The sequence below is a fragment of the Scomber japonicus genome, chromosome 21 (genome assembly GCF_027409825.1).
Source record: "Scomber japonicus isolate fScoJap1 chromosome 21, fScoJap1.pri, whole genome shotgun sequence".
Lineage (NCBI taxonomy): Eukaryota > Metazoa > Chordata > Actinopteri > Scombriformes > Scombridae > Scomber > Scomber japonicus.
Window position 1 is genome coordinate 10,475,234 of NC_070598.1, and position 23,042 is coordinate 10,498,275.

Sequence of the window (23,042 nt, forward strand, 5' to 3'; positions counted from 1 at the left end):
TCTGACAAACCATGCTCGGCTGGATGCTTCATTAAATGGAAGGTTGTAATTAATATTGAGAGCTGACAAGGCCTCCCAGAGAACCCAATGAATTAAGCAGGGAAGTGATGAGGAGGTAAAGTTGAATGGACTGACACTAATTGCACAGCGGTGAGATGCATGGTCAAGAGGGATTGTGTGGCTCCTCCATCTCCAAGTGACTCCTCTTTATAAGTTTGGTCTTGGATATGTTTGCATCCCTCTTCAAACTCTAAATTCTTGATAAAATGTGAGGACAAAGGGAAAATAAAACACACTTAAAGGTTGTGAGACTCAGAGATGGTAAAGAGACTGTTAGTAACTCCAGTAGAGCTCCAGGAAATTGTTTTGGGCATTTTTCACTATTTTAAGACATGTTATACACCAAAATCAATTCATCGAGAAAATAAGCTGAAATTCAGTTAAATCTTTGTTAGTTACAGCCTTGTTATTGCCATTTTTCTTTCGAAAGTCAAGCAGGCCTGTCAAAAGAAAGACACCATTTTGAATTTTTTCCATTACCTGAAAGTCCATTACCTGAAAGAAATAAGAAAGTCTCTACTTACTTATTTTTTTTATAGTTGTGTTTATTGCTTCTATTTAATTCAGCTGCATTGTCCATACTACTACAGTGAGCATTCAAAGAAAAAAGCGCAACAACCTGTAAGCACTACACTGACATATTATCACCTTACAAAGCTGTATGGCCAATGTGTGAGAAAACAATTGCCCCTTTACACACACAATAGGAGCAACACGGCATTGTGCAGTGGGTTTATCCAAGCTTTTTTTACTTAAAACAGCTGCAATGAGATTAGTGAGAGTGGTGAGAAGGAACCAACAAAGTTGCGAGCCACAAAAACAAAACAATGAGCCGAAAGACGCTGAAACGCCCTGTAAACCCAAGGAGACTTACAGAGTCAGGTGATAATTATCTGTGGCCTCGGATTACACTTTGAAATTTCATCGACTGCCGATAGAAAAATATATTATAATATTATAACAGCTTTAAGACTTAAAAGGAATTAGATGAGTTCAGATACAGTTTTCAACCAGCACTTTAGAGGTGTGGGAACAGTTTAACCTACAAAATATAGCTGCCTGTCTCCTCATAATCTTTCCATTAAAATTAATGATATATTAGGAGATGTATTCTGCATAATAGGCAGATATGAGTTGCTGGAACACCCATTTGTGGTTTTTCCAATTGTTTCTCTTCAGTTCAGGACATTCTGCCTTTTTGTCTTGTTGTAGACAACTGAACGACCTTTCAGTTCTATAATGATAATAACGCCTCGCTCTTTACATCATTAAATAATCATTTTGCTGACATATGGGAGCCATTACCTCTAAAAAGGTGTAATTTCATAAAATGTGCCCTCAATTCTCACACAAAATAGCTGCTGCGTATTTTGTATATAATCAAGTTTTCGCCCAGATTACCTTCCAATATTTTTTTACTGAGTAATGATCCTAATGATGGATCTGAATCAAAGGAACTTGGAACAATTGATGCCTGAAAACTTCTTCTCCTGATTATCTTTTTTACTTTCTGTGTGAATTGATTAACAGACTTCCCGCACCTATCTCTTCTCATTATTGAAGAAGGCCTCTCCTCCTACTCAGCCTGTTCTTTATTCACGGTCACAAGCTGCTCGTTGCTGTCCATTGAGGCCACCAGGCCAAAAGGGCGCATCCAATTTCTCTCACTCCTACTGATGAGCAGAAGGAGGGAAATAACAAAGATAAAAGACTTGAAGGGAAAGGGCTGAGGCATGGCCTAGTTGCTTACAGATTGTCTCAGTTTTGGCAACAGTACACATGCCATAAACTCTGTGATAAAACACTGTAATATAAGACTGTCAGGAGCTTATTGAATCTGTATTATTGTCTGTGCTCTTTTTGACACAGAGTGGGTCACTGCAGTCAGCTTCCAAAAAAGAAAATAATATTTCAAGAGGAGTTTTCACACTACAAACTCTTTTTTTTCATCATGTCTGTCTTTTCCTGGAAACGTGGAGGATCACCTGTGCATATCGCTGAGCAGAACAATCAGTCCTCTGCTCGCTGCAACTCCCACGTGTGAAATATGAACACAGAGAACAGCTACCCATAATGCCTATGCCATCTGTTCATTTATTAGTCTGGAACACCTAGCCCTAGTCCAAGCGTTAAAGTTCATTAATATTCATACAACATTCATATGTGGAAATGTTGCCCATGGAGTTGGGGTATTAGTGTCAGAGACAGGATAGGACACGTCGCACTAATTGATGATTGATGGCTCTGCCATTAGCAGCGAGGCCCGCGGCCAGTGTTAATGCAGTACTAAGCTTTACTTTTATAGAGCAGTAACATATTTAGAACTTCTGACAATGGGCTAATTTTGTTCTGCAATTCTCTGTACATTTAATCCTCTTTTGCATATTCATGTTTTCCGGTTCCATTTATATGCAATATTAAGGCATTTGTTATGTTTTTTTTGTAACCTGAATCATCAAGTGTTTTTGCTAGAGCTGTTTACAATTTCCTCCTTCTTCCATCTAAAGTTGATTTATATTATTAAGTTAAGGTTGCAGCTCATTTCCGATTCACAGTTAAACATTTTGGGAAATATGCTAATTCACTTTCTTTCTGAGAGTTTCATGAAAAGATTGATACCTCTCCTGTGCTTGTTGGCTTAACTTAGCAGGGGGAAACCTGGCTCTATCTTAAGATAACAAAACCCCACATTTTTACGCTTTAGTACAGATTAAACAAATAATATAACAATATAATATTCTGTTAATTATTGAGGTTTAGAGGTACTGCTTGGTGGATTTTGTTACCTATGGACAGGCTATTCTTAACAGTCAAATACTATAAGAAAGTGGTGTTGGTCCTCTCTGCAAGAACTCTTTAATTTGTTAACAGCCCCTTTGCTTAGTATACAGACCAGAAACAGAGGTAAACAGCAAGTCTATCTCAGCCCAGGAATAATAAAATATACTGACCAGCACTTCTAAAACTCACTAATTAACATGTTATATCTTGTTTGTTTAATCCATACAACAATGGCTTATAATTCACCATGTTATGGGGGGTTATGTATTGGACTATTTCTTGGGTGGGAGCAGTGACCTCCTGTATACTGTTCTGGTTGCTTGGCAACTGCTTAAAGCCAAGAAATATAAATGTGAGAGTGATATTGATCCTCCCGTTCGCAAGAATGGTAATACTTCCCAAAATATTGAACTACTTCTTAAGTGTGTAGGATTTAGTGGCATCTAGTGGCTACTGTAGAAACATGGTGTTACAACATTGTGGGCTCCATGAAAGAGGACCAACTCTATATGTAGATATAAAGGGCTCCTTCTAAGGCAATGAAAACATAATGACACTTATTTTTGTGGGATTATACACTAATTAAAACATACTCTGTTGCCACTAAATTCTACAAACTGGTCCTTTAAGAATGTTATCAGAATATTTTTTATAAATAGTGACCAAAGAAACCAGAATTTTTTTTTTTTAAATGACTTGAAATGATCATCAAAATAAACTGTTAAATCTAATAACTGTTTTAGCACTAGACGAAATTGAAAATTGAAGAAACATTAATCATTTTTGAGTTTCTGGAATTCAAGTAATTCATGTTGAAACATTTGTGTGGGGACTTCTTATATGTTATGCTGTATATTTACTTGTGTCTCTTCTTCTCTCCTCTTCATATTTCACCTTCTCTTAACCCCAGGCTGCCTGTTTGAAGACGAGCTCTGTACATCGTATGAGTTCTGCGTCAATGGTAAGTCAAGCTTAGACAGTTATGTCTGCACCTCATTATATCATATTATACATCATCCCTGTGGTTTCCATGCTGCCCTGACTATTTTGTACTCCTTCAGGGATATATATAGGTAGATGGTGACTGGAGAGCATATGCTCCTGCTAAGTTTAGACATATGAGTCATATATTATGAAAACATCTGGCAACAAAGATGAGACACAATAGTATGCAATCATGCATCACAGCAGTTGTGTCATTGTATTAATCTAACTAACTACTCTGGAAATTAGCATGTTTTCCCTTTTATATGCCGAGTTTTCCCCAAAACACAAACGGTCATGACCTCACACAAAACCATCTTGTCATGGAGGATGCCTGTGTCTTTGTCAGCAGTTGCCACGACAACGTGTCACCTGATGAATGGAGGGGAAATTTCGGGGGGCTTTTTCACTCTGCGGCATTCAGCACAGCAATCACACAGCAGGTTTTAATTTTAAAGAGGATTGATAGCGCATCGAGGATCATCATGAAAGGTTAATGTATTCTCCCATATTGGAAGGTTTAGGCAGAGCAAGCAACGGGTCAGGATATGGAATCGCTCTTACATGTGTACCAGGGATTATCCGAGTGAACATTTGGTTTTGTCCTTTCAAGCATAATGATTAAATGCGTAGATTTTGTTGTTTTGTTTCACTGAGTTTTGCTCACTTCATTTACGTTCTGTGGATTCATCATAAAATCAATTTCATAAATAAAGAGACGAAGCCAGCACGGGGAACACTCGCTCGCTGACAGACAATAGAGGTACACACAAAACATAATGTGACATATAAGAGAGTGCACTCAGTAACACACAGGAGAAAACACCACAGTTTGAATATTAATATGTTGATCAGAGTAGGAGGAGGATGAAAATGAGCAAAGGTAACATGAGGTTTTGTGGCTGTTAATTAGCTCCTGATTGTGAGGATGATTTTGTATAAATGTCTGTTTTTACGCTGATTTCTTTATTACTCTTCCCTGCAGATAACAGTGCCCACTACAGTTTCCTGTATATCAAGGGGACATCTACAAATTGCCATCCAAAAACTAAATAAAATATATATAATTTACTATACTATATATAAATTGATGTATAGAAGTATATATACAACAGAAGGCAGATTAATTGATTCATTGACCAATCATTGCAGTAATACAATATCAAAATATCAATCAAAAAAAGAATAAATGAATGCATGAAAATCAGTAAATTATGGATTAAAGTATGAGAGCACTGTCTTCATAATGACTATTTGCCTTCTTGCGCCAAGAGTTAGATGAGAAAATTGATTCATGTCTGTATGCTAAATCAGCACATTTGGTGCCCTAGGCGAGCTTCACCCTGGGAGCATGTTAACCGCACCTCGTTCTGGTACATAGTGAAATTGGCTTGTTACTGTATATTGGCGCCCCCCATTATGTGACGCCCTAGGCAGTTACCTCATGGATGTATAAAGAGAACTGGATATTACGTGGGAGGAGGGGCACCGTTCATTCCTATGAAAGTTGCTCAGTGGTGCATGCAGCTAAAAAAAAGTACTTATTGCTGTAAAGAAATACCTGGATGAAAACATACTGTGTGCGCCCTGTGGGCCCAGTGTGCTCACACAGACTTCCACTGATAACTTACAGTTTAGCCCTCTGGCTAACTTGAATGAGGATGAAATGATTACATTTTGCAACTCTTCTTGACTTTCGAAACCTGGTCAGACTGACTGGAACAAATTCTGATACCGACATGACTCATTTTCAGAGTGTTATGGCGTTCAAAAAAATGTATCCACTGATTTACAGACACCTCTTTCACAATCTAAGTCTATGGGACAAAGTCTTTTTGGGCCCAATAGCATTACATGACGTTGCAGTTAAAGGGTTTGGCCACTGTTCGCTCTTCCTGGGGCTTGCCTAGGTCGTCTATTGCTAGGATTAACCCTGCACTAAGAGTGAAGCTACACCTAGCAGCCACTTAGCAGCTCCTAGCTGTAGCTATATGTGTATCGTACAAACATGAGAGAGATATCAGTCTTCATATCTAACATACAGCAAGACATTGAATAAGCCAAAAATATTAAACTACTGTTCTAAGATGGGCTTTAAAGATAAGGGGAAGATCTGATAGTGAGTGGGAGTCGGTAATCTTTGGGTTTGCTGTATCTTAGAGAAGCAAATTGGGAGATCCTTATTTCCATATTAACCCAGTTTTGGAGGGAACAGAGAAGGAGATGGTAATACAGTGAAGAAAAGGGAATATAAAAAACTGATTTTAATTACACAGACTGCATTGGTACAGAGGGGAGCTACATGTAGCCTAATAGAAGGAAATTGCTGACACCTCGATAGAAAAATACCCAGAGGCAGAGAGGAGGGTCGTAGAGGCTTCGTATTATATTAAAGACCATGCGAGGATATTTTGTGGATGGTCATTCTTTTGAACTTTGATGTGTCATTTCTTTTACATGTTTCATCTTCTTCAGCGTCTCTTTTATCTTTTACTGCCCTTTGGTCATACAGAGCCGCACTCACATTGAGAAAACTCATTCCTCTCACATTTAAATGTAATTACAGGCTCGCCAAAGGCAAATATATACAGGCAAAAAAGACTAATGTTGAATTAATGTTGCACCTAATATGCAAATAATGAGACATTATTTAGTTGCCTCATAACCCTCTATGCATACTCAATCTTCACTCTGTCACTCTCCATATGACTCCTGCAGCAGCCACTGCACAGACAGAGGATGAGTGGGAGTAACTAGGTCTGCCACTTCAACTCTTTCCCAGGTCCCTGAAGGAGTAACCTGGTTTATTCTGGGCTGGGTCAGCCATGCTCTTCCTCACCCGAGCTGTTGCCATGCAAGGTAGCTGAGGAGAGGGAAGGGTTGCGAGAAGGAGCGGCTTTGTGATGTCATTCAACTGCATTTTATACACGGCTGACTCTCATTTACGGTGCCTATTGAAGTAGTTATTGTTTTACATTCATAAGACAAGCACACAACCTTAGTAGTATTGGAAGTAGTGGAAGTTTTCATGTTTTTTTGTTTTTTAACAATGAATTAAAGTAGATTTAATGTGGCTTTTTTACACTGATCAACACAAAAAGACCCTTTCATGTCAAAGTGAAAAGAGAATGATACATAGGGGTGTTTTCTAGTCTAGTACCTCTATCAGTAGAAATAAATGGGACAAGATACATTTATCTGTGATTTCTGAAGCCGTTACAAAACAACTGTTAAAAAAGAATGATTTGACTTATGATTTGTTTTTACAACACTGTGGTCAAAGTCAGGTCAGGGTTAGGCACAAAAACCACTTGATTAGGTCCTGGGAGATATTGTGGTTTCTGTGATAGAAATGTTGGGTATGGGTTAAAGTTAGGCAAAGTCCAATGTTGGGTTGTAGCCTCTTCCCACCTCTCGTGCCCCAAATAAGGAAAATTGTCAATTTATATAGACGTCATCTCAACTGCACCACAGCTTTAGATCAGGCATCTGTCACTCTGACAGAACTATATGTTATTTTTGGGTAGCTGACAGTTTGATCTTATGTTTATATTTCTTGGTACTGTAGGACAGTCTCAGATCTCTACAGAGTAGTTAAAATCACTGGTTCCCAAACTGGTGGTCCTGACCCCCACAAGGGGTCACCAAAGTTTCACGGAGGTTCACGAGGCCGTCTTGGTATTGAGGATGTTTTTTTTATTTATTTATATGTCTCTGCATTAATTCCTGTAATGACAACTACTCAATTTAACCGTTATATTTAAAGTTTATATCTTTATTTTTTCCGAAAGATAAATATATAATACTCCAAGAACTCTGTGAGACAATGATTAAAAACCACGTCAGGGAATGGGTACAAGAACATTTCCAAGTCACTGAACATAGCTTGGAGTCCAGTTAAATCAATTGTTCAGAGATGAAAAGAGTATGGCACAGCTGTATGCATCAATCTGAGTGCATCCACAGACAGGCAGTCCAAGAAGGAGGTGTGTGGGAGACAAAGCTACACAAAAAATGGCTTGAAAACTGTTTTAATGATGCATGTGGATTTAATATAAGTTAATTTAGATAATTGAAGGGTAATTTTTTTGTTGTTTTTGGTGTCAAAAAGGCTGCATTAAATCTACCTCAGAGTCAATGCTGTTAATCAATAAAACCATTGTTTTACAATAAAATCTACACACACAAAAAAAAAACTACAGTGGATGTCATTGGGTCAGTGATTAAATAGGTCAGTTACCACCCTCCATTATATTATTTGATTTTGTGCTGTTGTGTCTCCCTTGTTCAAATCTTTATATGCATCTTCAGGGGATTAGGCCCGAGAGGGTCTTCTAAAAGGATATGTGATTAATCTGAACACCGGAAATGCATTTTAATTTGATGCAGCTCTCCAGAGTCTTTGGCTTACTGGTATGAGAAGCTAAGCTAAAGTATGGTGGATAAGTGCTACATGTTTCCCTGAGGGCACTGGTTGGCTCTTATTAAACACTTAACCACCAGTATTTTATTGATCGGTGGTTATCTTGCCTCTACTTGGACCAATATTGTCTGAAACTTCCGCACTGTATTTTAGATTTAAATGATTTGGGTGATGCTTCTATCGATTGAACAAGTGCAATCGCAGCATAAGCACAGACACTTTATATAACCACTAAAAAAATCTATAATCCTAAACAATCTGCATGAGCCGCAGAAACATCACCAAGACAGTATGTGCAGATCCAAGAGTAATCAAACATGAATACATTTAGAAACAGTTAAGGATAAAAGAGTATACTGTAACATGTTGATAAAAAATAAAGATGTATAAATGGAGCAAGTTTTGATGTTGGGCTGAGAATCTGGTTTATCTTTGTTATTTTGTTTAATTTACATGTGGATTACAGAGCATGCATAAATGTAATTATAATTTCAAGGACACTGAATAATCTGTAAACACTTCATTAATCATATCCTCATCACTTTAGCTTTTCTCTCTCACTGTTCTTTACTTTATTAGCAGACTACATCTGGCCGGTCTCGCTGCATTGATTTGGGCCCATTCATTTTCATGACACAGGAGTTGCACAGCTAATACACCTGTTCCAATACGTCTTAATTTGTCTCCTGGGTCTGTCCTCCCCTCTTTCCGTCTTTTTTGGAAATGCTTTGCTGACTGTCAGCTTTAGTGTTTGCTCCTGTTATCCCAAAGCATTAGCTTTCACAGTTTAAATAGCTTTAGCAGCAGCCGGGTGTCGTGCTGTCTGTCACAGTGGGAGAAAAGACAGCGTCTGGATTTAGAGCTCTTTACCTTTTTTGGCTGAAAATCTTCTCCTTTATTCCCTGTCAACATGCTGCTTATTCAGACATAGCCGCTCTGTAGAAAGAAATGTCACAGATTTGTAGGATTGTGCATCTAAGGATTGATTGATTCATTGATTCTGTGGTCTGTTTTATGCATGGCTTCTATTGATGACAGTTCATTTGCATTGTTTTTTGTCAATCACATTGGCAGCATTAGCCTTGTCTCACAACAAGGCACAAATTGATCTATTGTGAGCTTAATATTTCCTTAACCCAGACAGATGATCATTAGAAAATCACTGTCTTCTGCTCTGCTTGATAGACTTTGCGGCACTCCCAAATGGATTTGAGTGTGTTAGGCGTACATAGATCTCTTGCTCTAACGCTGCCTGTTATCTGCTGATATATTTTAGGAAGATATTTGATTGTACTGCGTTGTTTTATGTTATTTTCTGTTTTGGAAAACCTTGCACACACATACAACAACATAAGATTTGCTCCTTTAAGCCTGAAATTGAAACCTTCTTTTTAGCTGTCAAAAATGTTCAAAAAAACCCCCCAAAAAAACAAGCAAACAAAAACAAAACAAAGCGACTGTGTTTCCTGCAAACTGTCAACTACAATAAACCATTGTAGCTTGTTTTGATAATCTCAGTATTTTGAATACACACAATAAAGTGACAGAACAGTGACATGTGATCTATCATGCATGTTTTGTTCAGAGTTGCAGATCAAATACCTGATCAATTGTATTTGCTAAACAAGGATTTTCATTGTTTTGCATCTCCGTACTATTTTTAATGTACTAAATCCTTTTTTTGTGTGTGTTTGTGTGTGCGTGTATGTGTCTTCCTGTCTATCTGTGTATGCGGTTGCTACCGGGAATATCCCTGACAACAGAGAAGGAAATCATGTGTTTAATAGTGGCTACTGCCATGGAAACCAATGAGGGATGTGGCGTAACAGACATTTTTACAGTTTACTTGTTATGTCACCAGCATTTCTTCATTTCTTACATAATAACTTTATTTATACAGCATCTTTCAAACGTAAAATGCAGCTCAAAGTGCTTTACAGGAGAAAATAAAATCAAAGACAGGTATTAAAAAGAAGATATGGGGAGCAATTGCATAAATAAAAAGAAACCAATAAAAAGAACAAAACAACAACAAAAACAAAAAAGCATAACACCATAAAGATTAAAAGAAGAATTAAACAGAACAGTGATGCTAAAAAAATAGAATTCATTAAAAGTAAGACAATAAAAATAGTCATTGAGCTGTTTCTTAAAACTGTCAACAGAAGTTGTTTGTCTAATTTCAAACCTGGTACATAAAAACAGAAAGCTGCTTCAATAAACTTTATGTAGTTCATTTTTGGAACATTTAGCAAGTCTGCACTACACGGCCTGAGGGGACGGTTTGGAACATGCTTGGATAAGCAATCAGAAATGTATGAAGGTGTTGAACCATCAAGAATTTTAAAAATCAGTCCTCAGCGGCACAGGCAGTCAGTGTAATGATGCTAAAACTGGAGTAATGTGATATACTTTCCTGGTTCTTGTTTAAACTCTGGCTACTGAATGATGGACAAGCAGCAGCCTTTTTCAGATAATCCTGAATAAATTCCAATCAAATAATTCAGACGAGAATATACAAAAGCATGAGTCACCTTTTTGGCATCTTCCAGTGTAAGGTAGAGTCTAACTCTAGCAATATTTCTTAGGTGATAAAAGCAATATTTGTAATATTGTTTACATGTGGATTAAAATTCGGCTCATCAATCACACAGGTTTTTTAATTTACAATGTCTAATAGATCAAGAATAAAACTATCTAAAAACTCTTTAAACAAAGTAGTAGGAACTGCATCCAGGGACCAAGTGGAAGACTTCAGCTGCATAATGATTTTTGAAGTTCCCCTTCACTAATTTTACAAAAAGAATTGAGATTTAATATGTGTTGTTAGCGTCTAACTGGGAAAATAAATCATTCCAGAAGAAAACCTTGTCGAGAATTAAACATTATTTTGTCATTATATTAACCATCATCAGTGTTAATTTCATTCTTTAGAGGTGATGGCTCGATGGCAACTAAGGAGACAATTGACGTCTTGTGATTCAGACTCGTCTGTGATGATCTGTGTGTCTGCAGGTGGGAAGTTTTCCACTGCGCGATTTGAGATCTCAAAATAACTCCTGGTTGTTGTGCTGTGTTGTCTATGCTAATTCACCACCTCCCACAGGCTTCTTCCTGTACAGAGCTGTCATTTAACGGGTCACAGACAAGGGACAGGGGGATGGGGGCTGGTGGGGGGGGTCAGGAAAACACCCACTTCTCATTTAGAATAAGAATTCAATTTAGAGCCTCATCTGACATCACATTAGTATCTTTGTTATTATCATTCACACTGAACATGGCCATGTAATTATTTTAATTTTTTATGGAATGTTTTTGAAATTTTTGAAATTTATTCTTGATTAAAACCTGCAGCTCCTCCCTGTGTCAAAATGTTACACCACACCATCTCTAGTGAGATACTATTGATCATATATCCTTGGATTTGTGCTAATCTATTTTATCTCCTTAGTGTTAAAATAGCACTGGAGGAAAAGACAGAAAATTGAAGCATGTAATGGACATCAGTGTTTGTGTGTTGTACTGTGCCTGACATGTCAGTGAGCATCAATTGTACCATTGATGATTGCTGTCATTGTCCGACATCTTGGGGCTAATTAATGAGAAGCTGCGGTGCATGACAAAGTGTTGATCCACATCATTAGATCCCATCTAATCACAGTGGCATCCTTGCACATGCTCTCACATGGTAGAGCGCATGATTGCACACACACAGACACACACTCACACACGCACTGAAGAGATGGCTCTGATCGAATCTGCACGATTCATCTCCTGAGATCATCTGTGAGGTGGACTTTCATTTAGTGAGTATAGCCAACAAGATGCATGGATTTATCTTCCCAGCTGAGAGAAGGTGACAACAGGGGTCATTCATATTCCAGACATTACATCTACACACTGCATCCTGACCCCCTGAGCCTCAACATCCTTCAAAGGTCTAGACCAGTCATTGAATTATGGGGCTGATAGGGACTCTGTGGCGTGGGTTGCCTAGCAACCTGTATTGAGTGAGGCGGGAGGCCTGCTGATAGGGAGATTACCAGAGCCCCTGATAAAGTCCTTCCTGCCATGAACGGCTGCTTATCGTAGCACTGTCAGAGGAAAAATGTCAGCTATTAGCTCCCCGAAAACAGGAAGTCAGAGGTACGGACACACTGCAGGTACCACACACCATCACAGCTTCCCTGCTGTCCTGGTAGACATCACTTTATCAGAGCCTCAATCCATGTGTGGGCAATGTTGTTAAATCTGTCTTGTGTTTGTTGCTCCCATTTCCCTTATGAATGTGTGAGCAACCTGTTTTCACAATTTTTCTTCTCTTTTTTCTTTTTTTGTAGATGGAGTGTTTGGAAGGTGCCAGGAGTTGGCCGGTGCAGACCTGTATACATACGATATTTCTTCCTCTTCGCTGCAACACCTCAGAATCCTCCTACAGAAATTGGCTCACAGAGGTACACACTGCCTGTTTGCCTGTCTGTCTTTGTCCGAGTGTCTTTTCTTTATCAGTCATGTTCAGGGTTTACAGCAAACGTTTGTCAACTGCCATTGTATGAACCAAGCCAAATAAGCCAAGCTGTCTCTTTGGCTAGCATAGCACAACGCCATTCAGCTCAAGCAGGTCATTTGACTCATATCAGGCCATTGTTTTGCCATCATTGCCTAACTCCAGCAGCCAATCTAATTGGCTTGTATGCCTTTAGGACATTAAGAGCTAATTTTGTGGATGAGTAACTGTGAGGTGTGCAGTATAATCACATTAGAGAGTCTCTCCTACTCAATCAATGGCAGCAGCTAATGTGCTCATTATAACAGGTTACATATTTTGGGGAGACAGTGCATTTACAAAAAGATGTCTTCATAAGAGAAATTACAGAAGCAGGGATTTAGTGGTTCCAGTTTCCCAGCCTGGAACCATGCTGAGTTTCAGATTTTAAGACTATCATCAGCACATTTCATCAATTTTGTCATGTTATTTTGGCATATTTTATATTAATGCCATGCTCTTGTTGTGGGGAAAAGAGCTTTCTTCCGCGGATAGTGTGAACGACAGCCCTTCAGGCAACCCACTATCATGGATCCATCACAGTAACTGCTGCACAAATGTCTCAAGTGCTCATACACTAGCATGGCATTTTCTGGCTATGAGATGGCACCAATTCAGTAAATAAAACAGCTTTTATTTCTGCACGTATTTTGGAATATATGAAATTTCCTTGTGAAATAATTCTGTGATTTCTTTCAACATTTTTTGTGCAGCCTGTATCTGCAATTATATCCCACCAGGGGGCAGTAGACACCTTTACCACTGACCGTGACCACAAACATCAGCCTTTCAAACATAATTGGCTTTGCAGGCCACTCTGAGCTTAATATCTTTTAACAGGCGTGAACCAGTGTTGAAAATCATTAAGAGTAAGCAGTTGGCCAGAAGAATAAAAAAAAAAAAGAGGGGCGAAAAAAAAATGCAGTGATGAATATTAAGCCAGGCGAGACTGCACATTTATTCTAATTACTGCTTAGAAATAAACAAATGAGAGTGAGGAGGATGAGAAGAGATCCGGTGTGTAATTTTCCCCTGCTTCGTTTTAAGAGGTGTTTAATTCTTTAGATGCTTTTTATCATCATGAGACTAGTTCTCTGACCTTGTGTTTTTTAGACACCCGTTTACCGACGCTGCAGACATGACATCATCACTTTGAATCATGTTCCCCTCTCTGTCTTGTAGAATCACATCCACAGACACAGAGCTTTATCTTCGGATGAGTGCCGCCGTTAATGCTCGGCAGCACGTTATTCTTATCAGCTCAACAGCTATTGAAGTGTCATCTTTTGAGACGTGGGGGACCTTTTTTTTTTTTGAGACCAGACAGGGTTATTGAGACCATTGTACTGTAACCTAAATTGAAGAGATGAAGCAGGGGGGAAAAACGGGGAGGAACATCAATGGAATCGATTTACAATCCTCTTTATCTTGCATCAGAGATGCAGGTTGAAATCGCACAAATCTCTACTCACTGCACAACACCAATGTCATTCAGATCAATAGAAATTTGACCCTTATACAAAAGGGCTTGGTTTGTCTGGATGTGTCCCCATTGGCAGAGCACACTGTCTGGTATTACATTTTCAACACAATACCTTTTGAATGCAAGGTACTGTCACCCAACTGCAAATGACTTTTATATTACACAGCATCGAAAGCTGAGCAACTTTAGTATTCACCGTGTGCAGCCACAGTGTGTCTACACATTTCATAGTCAGGTTGCTGTCTTTATGCAGGCCTGAAGTGTGTGACGATACATGCAGAAACTGCATTGTAGAGCTGCAACGATTAATTGATCAACAGAGAATTAATCTGCTTGATTTTGATAATCAACAATGAAAACTGATAAACATTTACTTGATTTAGATTCTAGGATGTGATGCTTTGAAGCTTTTCTGTGCCATCAATTATAGTAAACTGGATTTTTTTGGATTTTGGACTGCTGATCAGACATAATTAGACAACAGAAGACATCACCGTGTTCTCTAAGAAATTGTAACAGGCATTTTCTCTCTTTTTTATTTATTTTTTTACATTTTACAGACTAAAAAAGGTTAATCAAGAAAATCGTCACATTAATTGATCATTACAGTAAATGATAGTTGCAGCCCAACCACAGTGTAATAATACATTTATTTAATGTTAATGGTATACGGACAAGTTCAGTGCAAACTAATTTATAGCACAAGGTAGTTTGCATTGCCCATTTCTATATGGGTGTTTGTACACATTAAGTTTAAAATCAGTTGAGGGGGTAAGGAGTTCTACATTTGATCTCTTGAACACAAATAGAGGATTTATAGAAGGATATATTAATACTGTTAAGTTCACAAAATCAAATGTAAAAAAAAAACTACTAAGCCGACAACCTAGAAAAATCAACATGTTTCAGCGCAGGTGATTTTTTCATAATGTGTAATATATATTTTATATATATTCTACAGGAGGGCTGAGTCTATCAGTTATCCAATGAAAGTGAGACATGCAGATGAACTCTCACACAGAAACTTCAAAAAAAAATCACACAACAAAATGAAACAGCAAAAAAAACAAATCACAGTCACAATACAATACCATCATGAAAATAAAGATGGAACCTTGGTGCTAAGAGAGTTAGAAAGAGCTACAAAACCTGCATTAAATAGCTGTAAAAACTCTCAAATGCTAAAATAATTTATTCTCTTTGGAGGTAAACCAGAAAGACTCCTTATGTTTCCTCGGGAAGGTAATGTCACCCCCTCTGTGTCCTAAATTAACCATATCAATACCAATGAAAGAAAAATCCATCAATGTTTGGCCTCCAAGGAATATGTGGTTAGTGAAGGTTCTTCCAGTTAGTCAGCTCGTGTTTTAGTAGTATTTTACACATTTCATCCTTTGTTACTTGAGCACCTTGTTAGCTGTGCACTCCTAGAAGCTCACAAGATCACAAAGAATCATGTCAGAGTGCAGTGCCGCTGCTGTTGGAACAAGACGTTAAACTACACTAATCTGCAGTCGATTGACCTCCTGACCCTACGCAGAGTGGTGGATACTCTCATAGTGCAGGGAAGTGAAATAAGATGATGCATTATGACATTCGCATTAGCTCCATTGACAGGAGTAGTCAGTCAGGGAAAGACAGTTAGCATAAACTGGCACGATGTCACCTCCAGCACTACTCAAACCACATGTTAGCCATGGTCCTACAATACTTTGTGCACAAATATGTTTTCTTTGATAGACAAGCAACAAAAGCTGTTGTTCCTCCTCATATTCTGCTCTGTCTGCTCCTTGACAACCTTGCTGCATGGAACCGTTGAGAACAGATACACTCACACACACTAACATGCCATGTGAAAACTGAGTTGTTACAAGGGAAAACAAGAATGCTTTTATTGAATCACTCAGTGTGAGTCCATGACTGTGTACAGTAGAATGGCAGGATTATTTTTAAAGAAACCTGCTGCAGATATGAGTAAAATGATTTCCTTAAATGTTTATGGAAGGGCAAATAACTGTTTTGCAGTACCAGCAATATGAAATGACCTCAGTCTAGGTGGTCAGTTACATAATAATGCGTATCAGCTCGGCCTCAGTAGACCTTCACTGGCATTAAACAGAGAATATAATAATTATCTAAACTTTGCTGACCTAATGAGAAGTCCAGTCATTACAAACTCACACTGTGCCTAGAAATTACCTTCATATAACTAAAGTGCAACAAGAAATGTATTAACAAGAAACATAATGCTGGCTGAATTACATTTTCTCTCAACATAATGATATGGTTCTGTTAATTAACATATTTGGCAAGTTGCAAAAAGGTACTCATACTGAATGTGTGCGGGAAATGTCAGAGACAGACACACCCAGTTGTTTTTTCCCCCCCACCTAAATATCTCATCCTGCAGTAGAAACTATAGCAATATAAAGCTTTTTATGGTTGTGTTTAGCCACTGGCAACACTTGATTAAAGTTCTTGGTTTGATAAAGAAAAAAGTCAGCAGTAACTTGAAGCAGACGCATTTATTAACATTTAGGTGACACCAGAATCTTTCATTAACCTTAACTGAAGTGCTTCTATTGCCTAAACCTAATTACACACGGGACATGTAATTAGGAAAACAATTTAGTTGTATATGAATGTAATTTCTATGAGTCAGGGTTGGCTCTGCAGTCAAACATTGTTCAAACTCACTGAACTTTATTATAAATTCCAGTGAAGCTCACAGAGTTTCCAAAGATACCAAATATGTCAGGCTAAATCTTGGTGAGTTTTGTATAAAATGATGTACAAGACATGCAAGATATTTCCCTTTGATGAAATGGTACAGCCATAAAAACACAGGATATCTGGTCTGAGTTTGTCTCTCAGTATAAACATAATTTAGCACCACAAAGAGTTGGAACAAGCTGCTACAAGCTGGTAGATGGGTATGAAATGAGAACACTGTGTATTAAAAGGATAACAAGACTGAGTGATGCAGAGTCTGGATTCATGTGTCTTTGCATGTTTTGTTAAAAATGTCGACATAAAACACACAAAAAAATTAAATAATACACACAAACAAATTCATATCTTTGCTTTTGGCACAGTGGTACATTCTTGGTTCCATGTATGTGTCAAATTTAGATTGACATATTTCATTTTGACTAATTAGGTAGAACTTGCTGCTAAATTATTCACGCTCTCTTCCATTAATGCCTCTAAAATCAGTCGGTGGACAGAAGTAAAGGAAAGGGGAAAATCTGCATTTCAAAAAACACCAGATGAAACAACAAGACATGTAGACAGGATCCCATCTAATAGGCTTTGAATATTTAGAAGCGCCCCCCTCTCTCTCCCTCTTTCTCTCTGTCACACAGAAAACAGACAGGAGGCCAACAGAAATATCTTGCTTGTTTGAAAGCTGTTGCGCTAATGGCAAGGCGTTAATTAACCAAGGCATTTGCCTGAGACAGCATGCTATCCTTAACAGGCAAAAACCGGCAGCACTTGCTGATGGAACCTGCTCTTTCTCTGGACTTCCAGATGAATTTGCATGACATTTAGCTCCTCAGTGCCAGGATAATCAGCTGAGAGGTTGATTGAGAGGAATCCAAGCGTAAAGGCCCCACCACTTTTCTTCCTGACTTTTTTCTTTTCACAAAATGGCTCATTTTGATTCTGTAATTTGCGCCGGCATACCTTTTCCCTCAAGTGTGCCCATCACAGACACACAAAACATGCTATGTATGGAAATGAGTGCATCCCCCAGGAGACAGAGGGGATAGAGGTGTCACAGTCAATGAAGCCAGCGTCAGCCTCATCCTGTTGTGGCGCCATCACACTCTGAACCCATTTAACCAGCTGCAGTTAACGGCAGGTACCATATGGATCTTTTAGGGTGCAAGCCAGCCCTGATTTCCACATCACGACTGATGATAGCATAAATGATCATCACTACGTTAATATATAGGAAGTAGTGTATACACTCCATCCGGTAAGCCACGGGTAGTTAACTGTCATTGTTGTACGGATGGATGGCTGAGCTGCGTTCCAGAAGAGTGACAACATACGCTGCTTTGTGCTCCATTCAGCGCTGCCAAGAATGACTGGAGGCATCTGTAGCTGCTCTGCATTGCTCAGATCCTCATCTGGTGCTTATGAATATCTATGAGAATATCCAGTGTCTATGAGTGAGAAACCAGGCTAATGAAGACATTCTGTGGTGTCGATACCTTCATTTTTTCGTGCATTCCCACCCAGGGTGTTTAGGAGTTTATTGCTATTAAATATGTCCACATTACTGAGAGGGGGCATTGTTTCTTTTAGATGAGACTGGTAAAAGGTTAGGTATGTGGCAGCTTGGAATCTAAGCCCATGCCACAATATAATTACTTCTCTGTCATTAAAAAATGCTTCTGAACTGGAATGGAAGTCTCATCAGTCAACATTTTGGCACCTTTAAAAGAATTATAATATCTTTGGTATTTCTACGCTCTTTGCCGAAGGAATGCTGTGCCTCTTGGCTCATTGGGAATGGGGCCATGTTTTGAGTATCTTTTTTGCTTGGGTAGCTCCATCTGGTCCTGGCACCACTGCGCTTTGCCCCTGCCCAGGAGTTCTGCATCCCAACTATGTGTTGGCAATTAGCAGAGATGTTGGCAAGGCGTCAGGCCGCAGTGTGACATTCTCCCCTGGCTTGTTGACTGGCTGTGGTGTGAGAGAGTGTGTGTGTACATGTCTGTGTATACATCTGTCCGTACATGTGTGCACCAGTGTGTAGTCATGGTTTTCCTTTTTGTGTGTCATCATTTTATTCTGATGCGTCTTCATTGGTTTATTTTGTACTGTGATCCAATGTTTCCAGTGTAGGAGGTGGGAGATTGTTCTTTATAGGATAAGGCTGGCAATTTTTCTATATTTTTCTTATTGTCAACAGATCTCATGTACAGAGCCAAACCAACAACTGAGTTAATCTATTTACAGGCATTGTGTATGCATCCAAAGCCTGATATAGCTTATTCCTTTGTGCCGTAGACCTCCAATGTTGTCCTAAAACTATTGAAAACATGCCAGTGAGCCACGTCGCTGCACTGGGTGACATTCTCTTTCATAATGAGGAGTTTGGTCATAGTCGTTTATTTAGAAATGACTCTTAGTCTTTGGAGAGTAGTTTCAAGTTAAGGATGCCACTGCACATTCGTGGGAGTCCTGCATACATTTCTGTGTGATGACTTTCTTGCTATTCATGATATTAGATGTTTGATTTCTTTAATCTTATGTGCATCAATTAATATGTTGAACAGATTAGGTTTGCTGTCCACTGTTTATTTCATTTCTTTACTTATATCTGATCTGGGGAAAATTGTACAAATCTTTTTTAGGACAAGAATTCTAGTTATGATCACATGTTATAAAGAAGTGAGAAACTGGAACAAGAGAATATTTCTTTTTCTTTTATAGTATGACTCAAAACATTTAATTGATTATCAAAATGATTGGAATTTAATTTAACGGTTGGCGACTAATCAGATTAATCAAGCTCTAAATGTAACCTCTTTGTTACCAGGTTTGACTTGGCGGGATGACATCACCCAACAAGTCATCTCTAGAGAGCTCTCCAAATTGAGGAACATCCCCCTCCGCCATGAGATAACGCCCCCGAGTCCCCTGACCTCCTACAGCAGCAGAGACAGGAAACAGAGGCCTGTGCATGCAGAGCTGAGCAGAAACCTTCAGCAGTACCTGGCCGGTCTGGGCTTCCTGCCACAATTGGAGGTAGCTGGACACCAAGGAGTCCAACAAGTAGGAGCCAGTGTTCAGGTAAGACTGCCACAGACTATAGACAGTAGCATCAATTAATGACATCCATCAGTGGATAGGACACATGTGACCAATAAACAAACATAATCAATTGTGGAAAATACTTTACTCAAGTAGTACCAGTTTTGAGGTACCTTAGTTTGCTCAAGTATTTGATATTGTTTTATACTTCTATTCCGCTGCAAGCATATCATGCATCGTACTCCATTACATTTATTTAACAGATATAATTACTGGCTTCTGTTCAGATTAAGATTAACATTAAAAATTGTGACCCTTAAAAATATGGTGCTATAAAAACAAAAAAGTGTGTTACAGAGGCCACTTCATCTGTAAACCTTTCTATTTGTGACCACAAGAGATAAAATTGAAAAACATGAATGCAAAATGTATTTTGTGCCCCATTAATCATGCCATGCCCCCCCCCCCCCCAGATTTATCTGCCACCTAAAAACAGTATTTTTACTTTTTTGCTTCATCTGTACATTTATTTTTTAAATTTTGAATCCTTCCACCACTGAAAATCATACAGGCTGTAGCAAAAATGGCTTTTAACAAGTTGAACTGACTGGAAGAGCCTCTTCCTATTGCTTCTGAAAAAGAGCCAGTATCCATCTTTACTGCGGGTCACCCTTTCGTCCCTTTGCTGCTTTTGTTTCTTGCTTTCTGTCCTCTCACCCGACTCCCACTGAGCAAGGACCCTTTTACACAAAGCTCTTCCATCACCTCTTTACATTATTCAGCCCTCATATTTAGGGTGGAACCCCAGCTTTGTGTGAAATGTGCTTGGCACCCTTCATAGCCGAGCTGCTTCCTGCTGCTGTGTCAGTACAGCCATAATGCAAAGTTGAAGAGTTCAGGACCTTCCTTATTGATGAGATGAGCTCTTTTGTTGTGTAGTGTGATGGAAAAAGGCAAACATGGTTAGCATGAATGGCAGAGCACCCCCGCCTTGCTGTGCTAATGCCATTATGGTCTCTCAGTATGCTCGGCTTTGAGAGACTGACATTTTCTCTATATACATTTGAAGGACAGAAAATGGCACCAGGGGAGATAGCTAGTATTAGTGCAGCAGCGACATGGATAATAATGCTGCTCAGTCGATCGGATATACTATATGCTGTATGTAGAGAATTCCTCTTCTACACAAAGCAAAGAAAAGGACAATATCGCACATTTTGAGGCCGATATTACAACACCATGATACCACATGGTTTAGAGGCCTCTAAATGTCCATCAGTGTGTCACAGTCTAAACACATAATTCATCATTTGTCAAATATAAACTCATATGGCTAACTTTAAAATCAGATGACTAATCATTTTTATTCTCAGATAAGAAATTGCCCGTACTTCTATGACAGAGGGGATGTGCTTTTAAAGTTTGTTGTGCTTTGTGGAAATGCATGAAATTACATTTGAGTGACACTATCTCATCTGTGATTTCCATAATGCAATTTCCAAGGGCAGTTGTCTTTGATCTGGAATCCCTATTCATATCCTATTCTGTCTAGTCGAGCCCGGGTTGCTTCTCTTTTTATACTAAAAGCTGTCACAACAATGCTGACCCAGTACAACCCATCCCATGTTCTCATGTGGGAAAAAAATAACTGCAGAGCTGAAGCCAGGTTGAGGATTTATCATATAAATGTTGTCACTTTAGCTTTACAGAAACTGTGTTTGACTTTTTTTTTAATGTGCATGTTGTGTTGCAGAATGAAGACATTAGGTCTGATGGTCTTTTGGAGCCAATCCGACCAAAATCCAAGCCAGGCTGGAAGGAGACCACCGTCTACAGCCTTAAGAATGGAGCTGGCCAAACTCCAGTCACCAAAGTCTTTACTCAGAGTGGCGAGGGGAGGCACCCCAAGCTTAGTACAACCTATCCTAACCGAGACGCAGGGAAGAGCAAGCTCCTTTCCAGTCACCTGGACTGGCTTCTTGCAGGGGCACCAGACATTCAGCAGGGTGCCCCAGTTGGCGAAGCTGCATGGCCCAAAGGAAAGGTCCACTACCTCAGCTACATCTGGCCAGATCCCAGTGACAATGCAGAGCCACAGTCTCAGATGGCTTTTGGCTCCAAAACCTCAAGGCCTAATCTGGATAGACTGCTGTTCAAGGCCGGCTCAAACCGACTGAACGCCAAAGAGCCTCTTAGTGTCATGGATGGTAAAATACATTTTGTCATAGCTTTTCTTTCCTTTCCATTCTTAATTTTTTAGTTAGCTACTTGCTTTTTAGGGAGAATTTGTGTTTCAGTGTTTTTTTAAATACATTATTATGCTCTTTAATTTTTTTGTACTCAATTTACTCTCTTTTCTTCAGAGCAATTCATCCAGAATGTGGTGAACCAGCTGGGAAGGCATAGCATCACGATGGACGCTTTTATGGGCAACGATCTGGACCACCTGGCAGGGGTCATCACCGGAGCTCTGAAGGAGGTGGATGAAAAGCGGCCAGTGGCTGGGGCCCAGCCAGGACCAGAAGCCTCTGACCCCAGTGAGGTCCTGAAGGGTAACATGCTGCCATCGGCCAACATTGAACTAAATCAAGACCAGGACCCAAAGACAGACCACCACCAAGTGCAGGATCTAAACCATAAAGACACATTGAGATTGAAACAGCAAGGTAGGTGTTAATTATGCTGAGAAAAAGGATTAAAACAGACTATGCTCTGAACGTATTTATTTCTGTCATAGATAGTAGAGCGTAAGGCATAATAATAATAATGCTTTGTTTATATAGTCATCACAGAAAGTAGTGCCACATTTATTTTCCTTCAGTAGAAGTCATAATTGTTTTTTTTCTTTGCTAAATACAAAAGAAATCTTCAGTTTTCACACAACCTGCTCACATACATTGTGTTTGTTTTCAGGCCAACAAATGGATGGTGCAGACAGGGAGCCTCTTGACAAGGTGAATTTAAAATGACTCTCCTCAACCAACAAATTGGTTTCT

General features: G+C 39.1%; 1 protein-coding gene across 1 annotated transcript in view; it reads left to right on the plus strand.

Moving 5' to 3' along the window:
• Positions 1-23,042, plus strand: part of ptprn2 (protein tyrosine phosphatase receptor type N2) — a 120,108-nt gene that overhangs the window by 11,391 nt on the left and 85,675 nt on the right. Inside the window, exons 2-7 of the mRNA XM_053342449.1 lie at positions 3,752-3,802; positions 12,589-12,702; positions 19,832-20,085; positions 21,800-22,253; positions 22,410-22,712; positions 22,960-23,000. Coding sequence (XP_053198424.1) covers positions 3,752-3,802; positions 12,589-12,702; positions 19,832-20,085; positions 21,800-22,253; positions 22,410-22,712; positions 22,960-23,000 — 1,217 coding nt within the window. The remainder of the gene's footprint in view (positions 1-3,751; positions 3,803-12,588; positions 12,703-19,831; positions 20,086-21,799; positions 22,254-22,409; positions 22,713-22,959; positions 23,001-23,042) is intronic.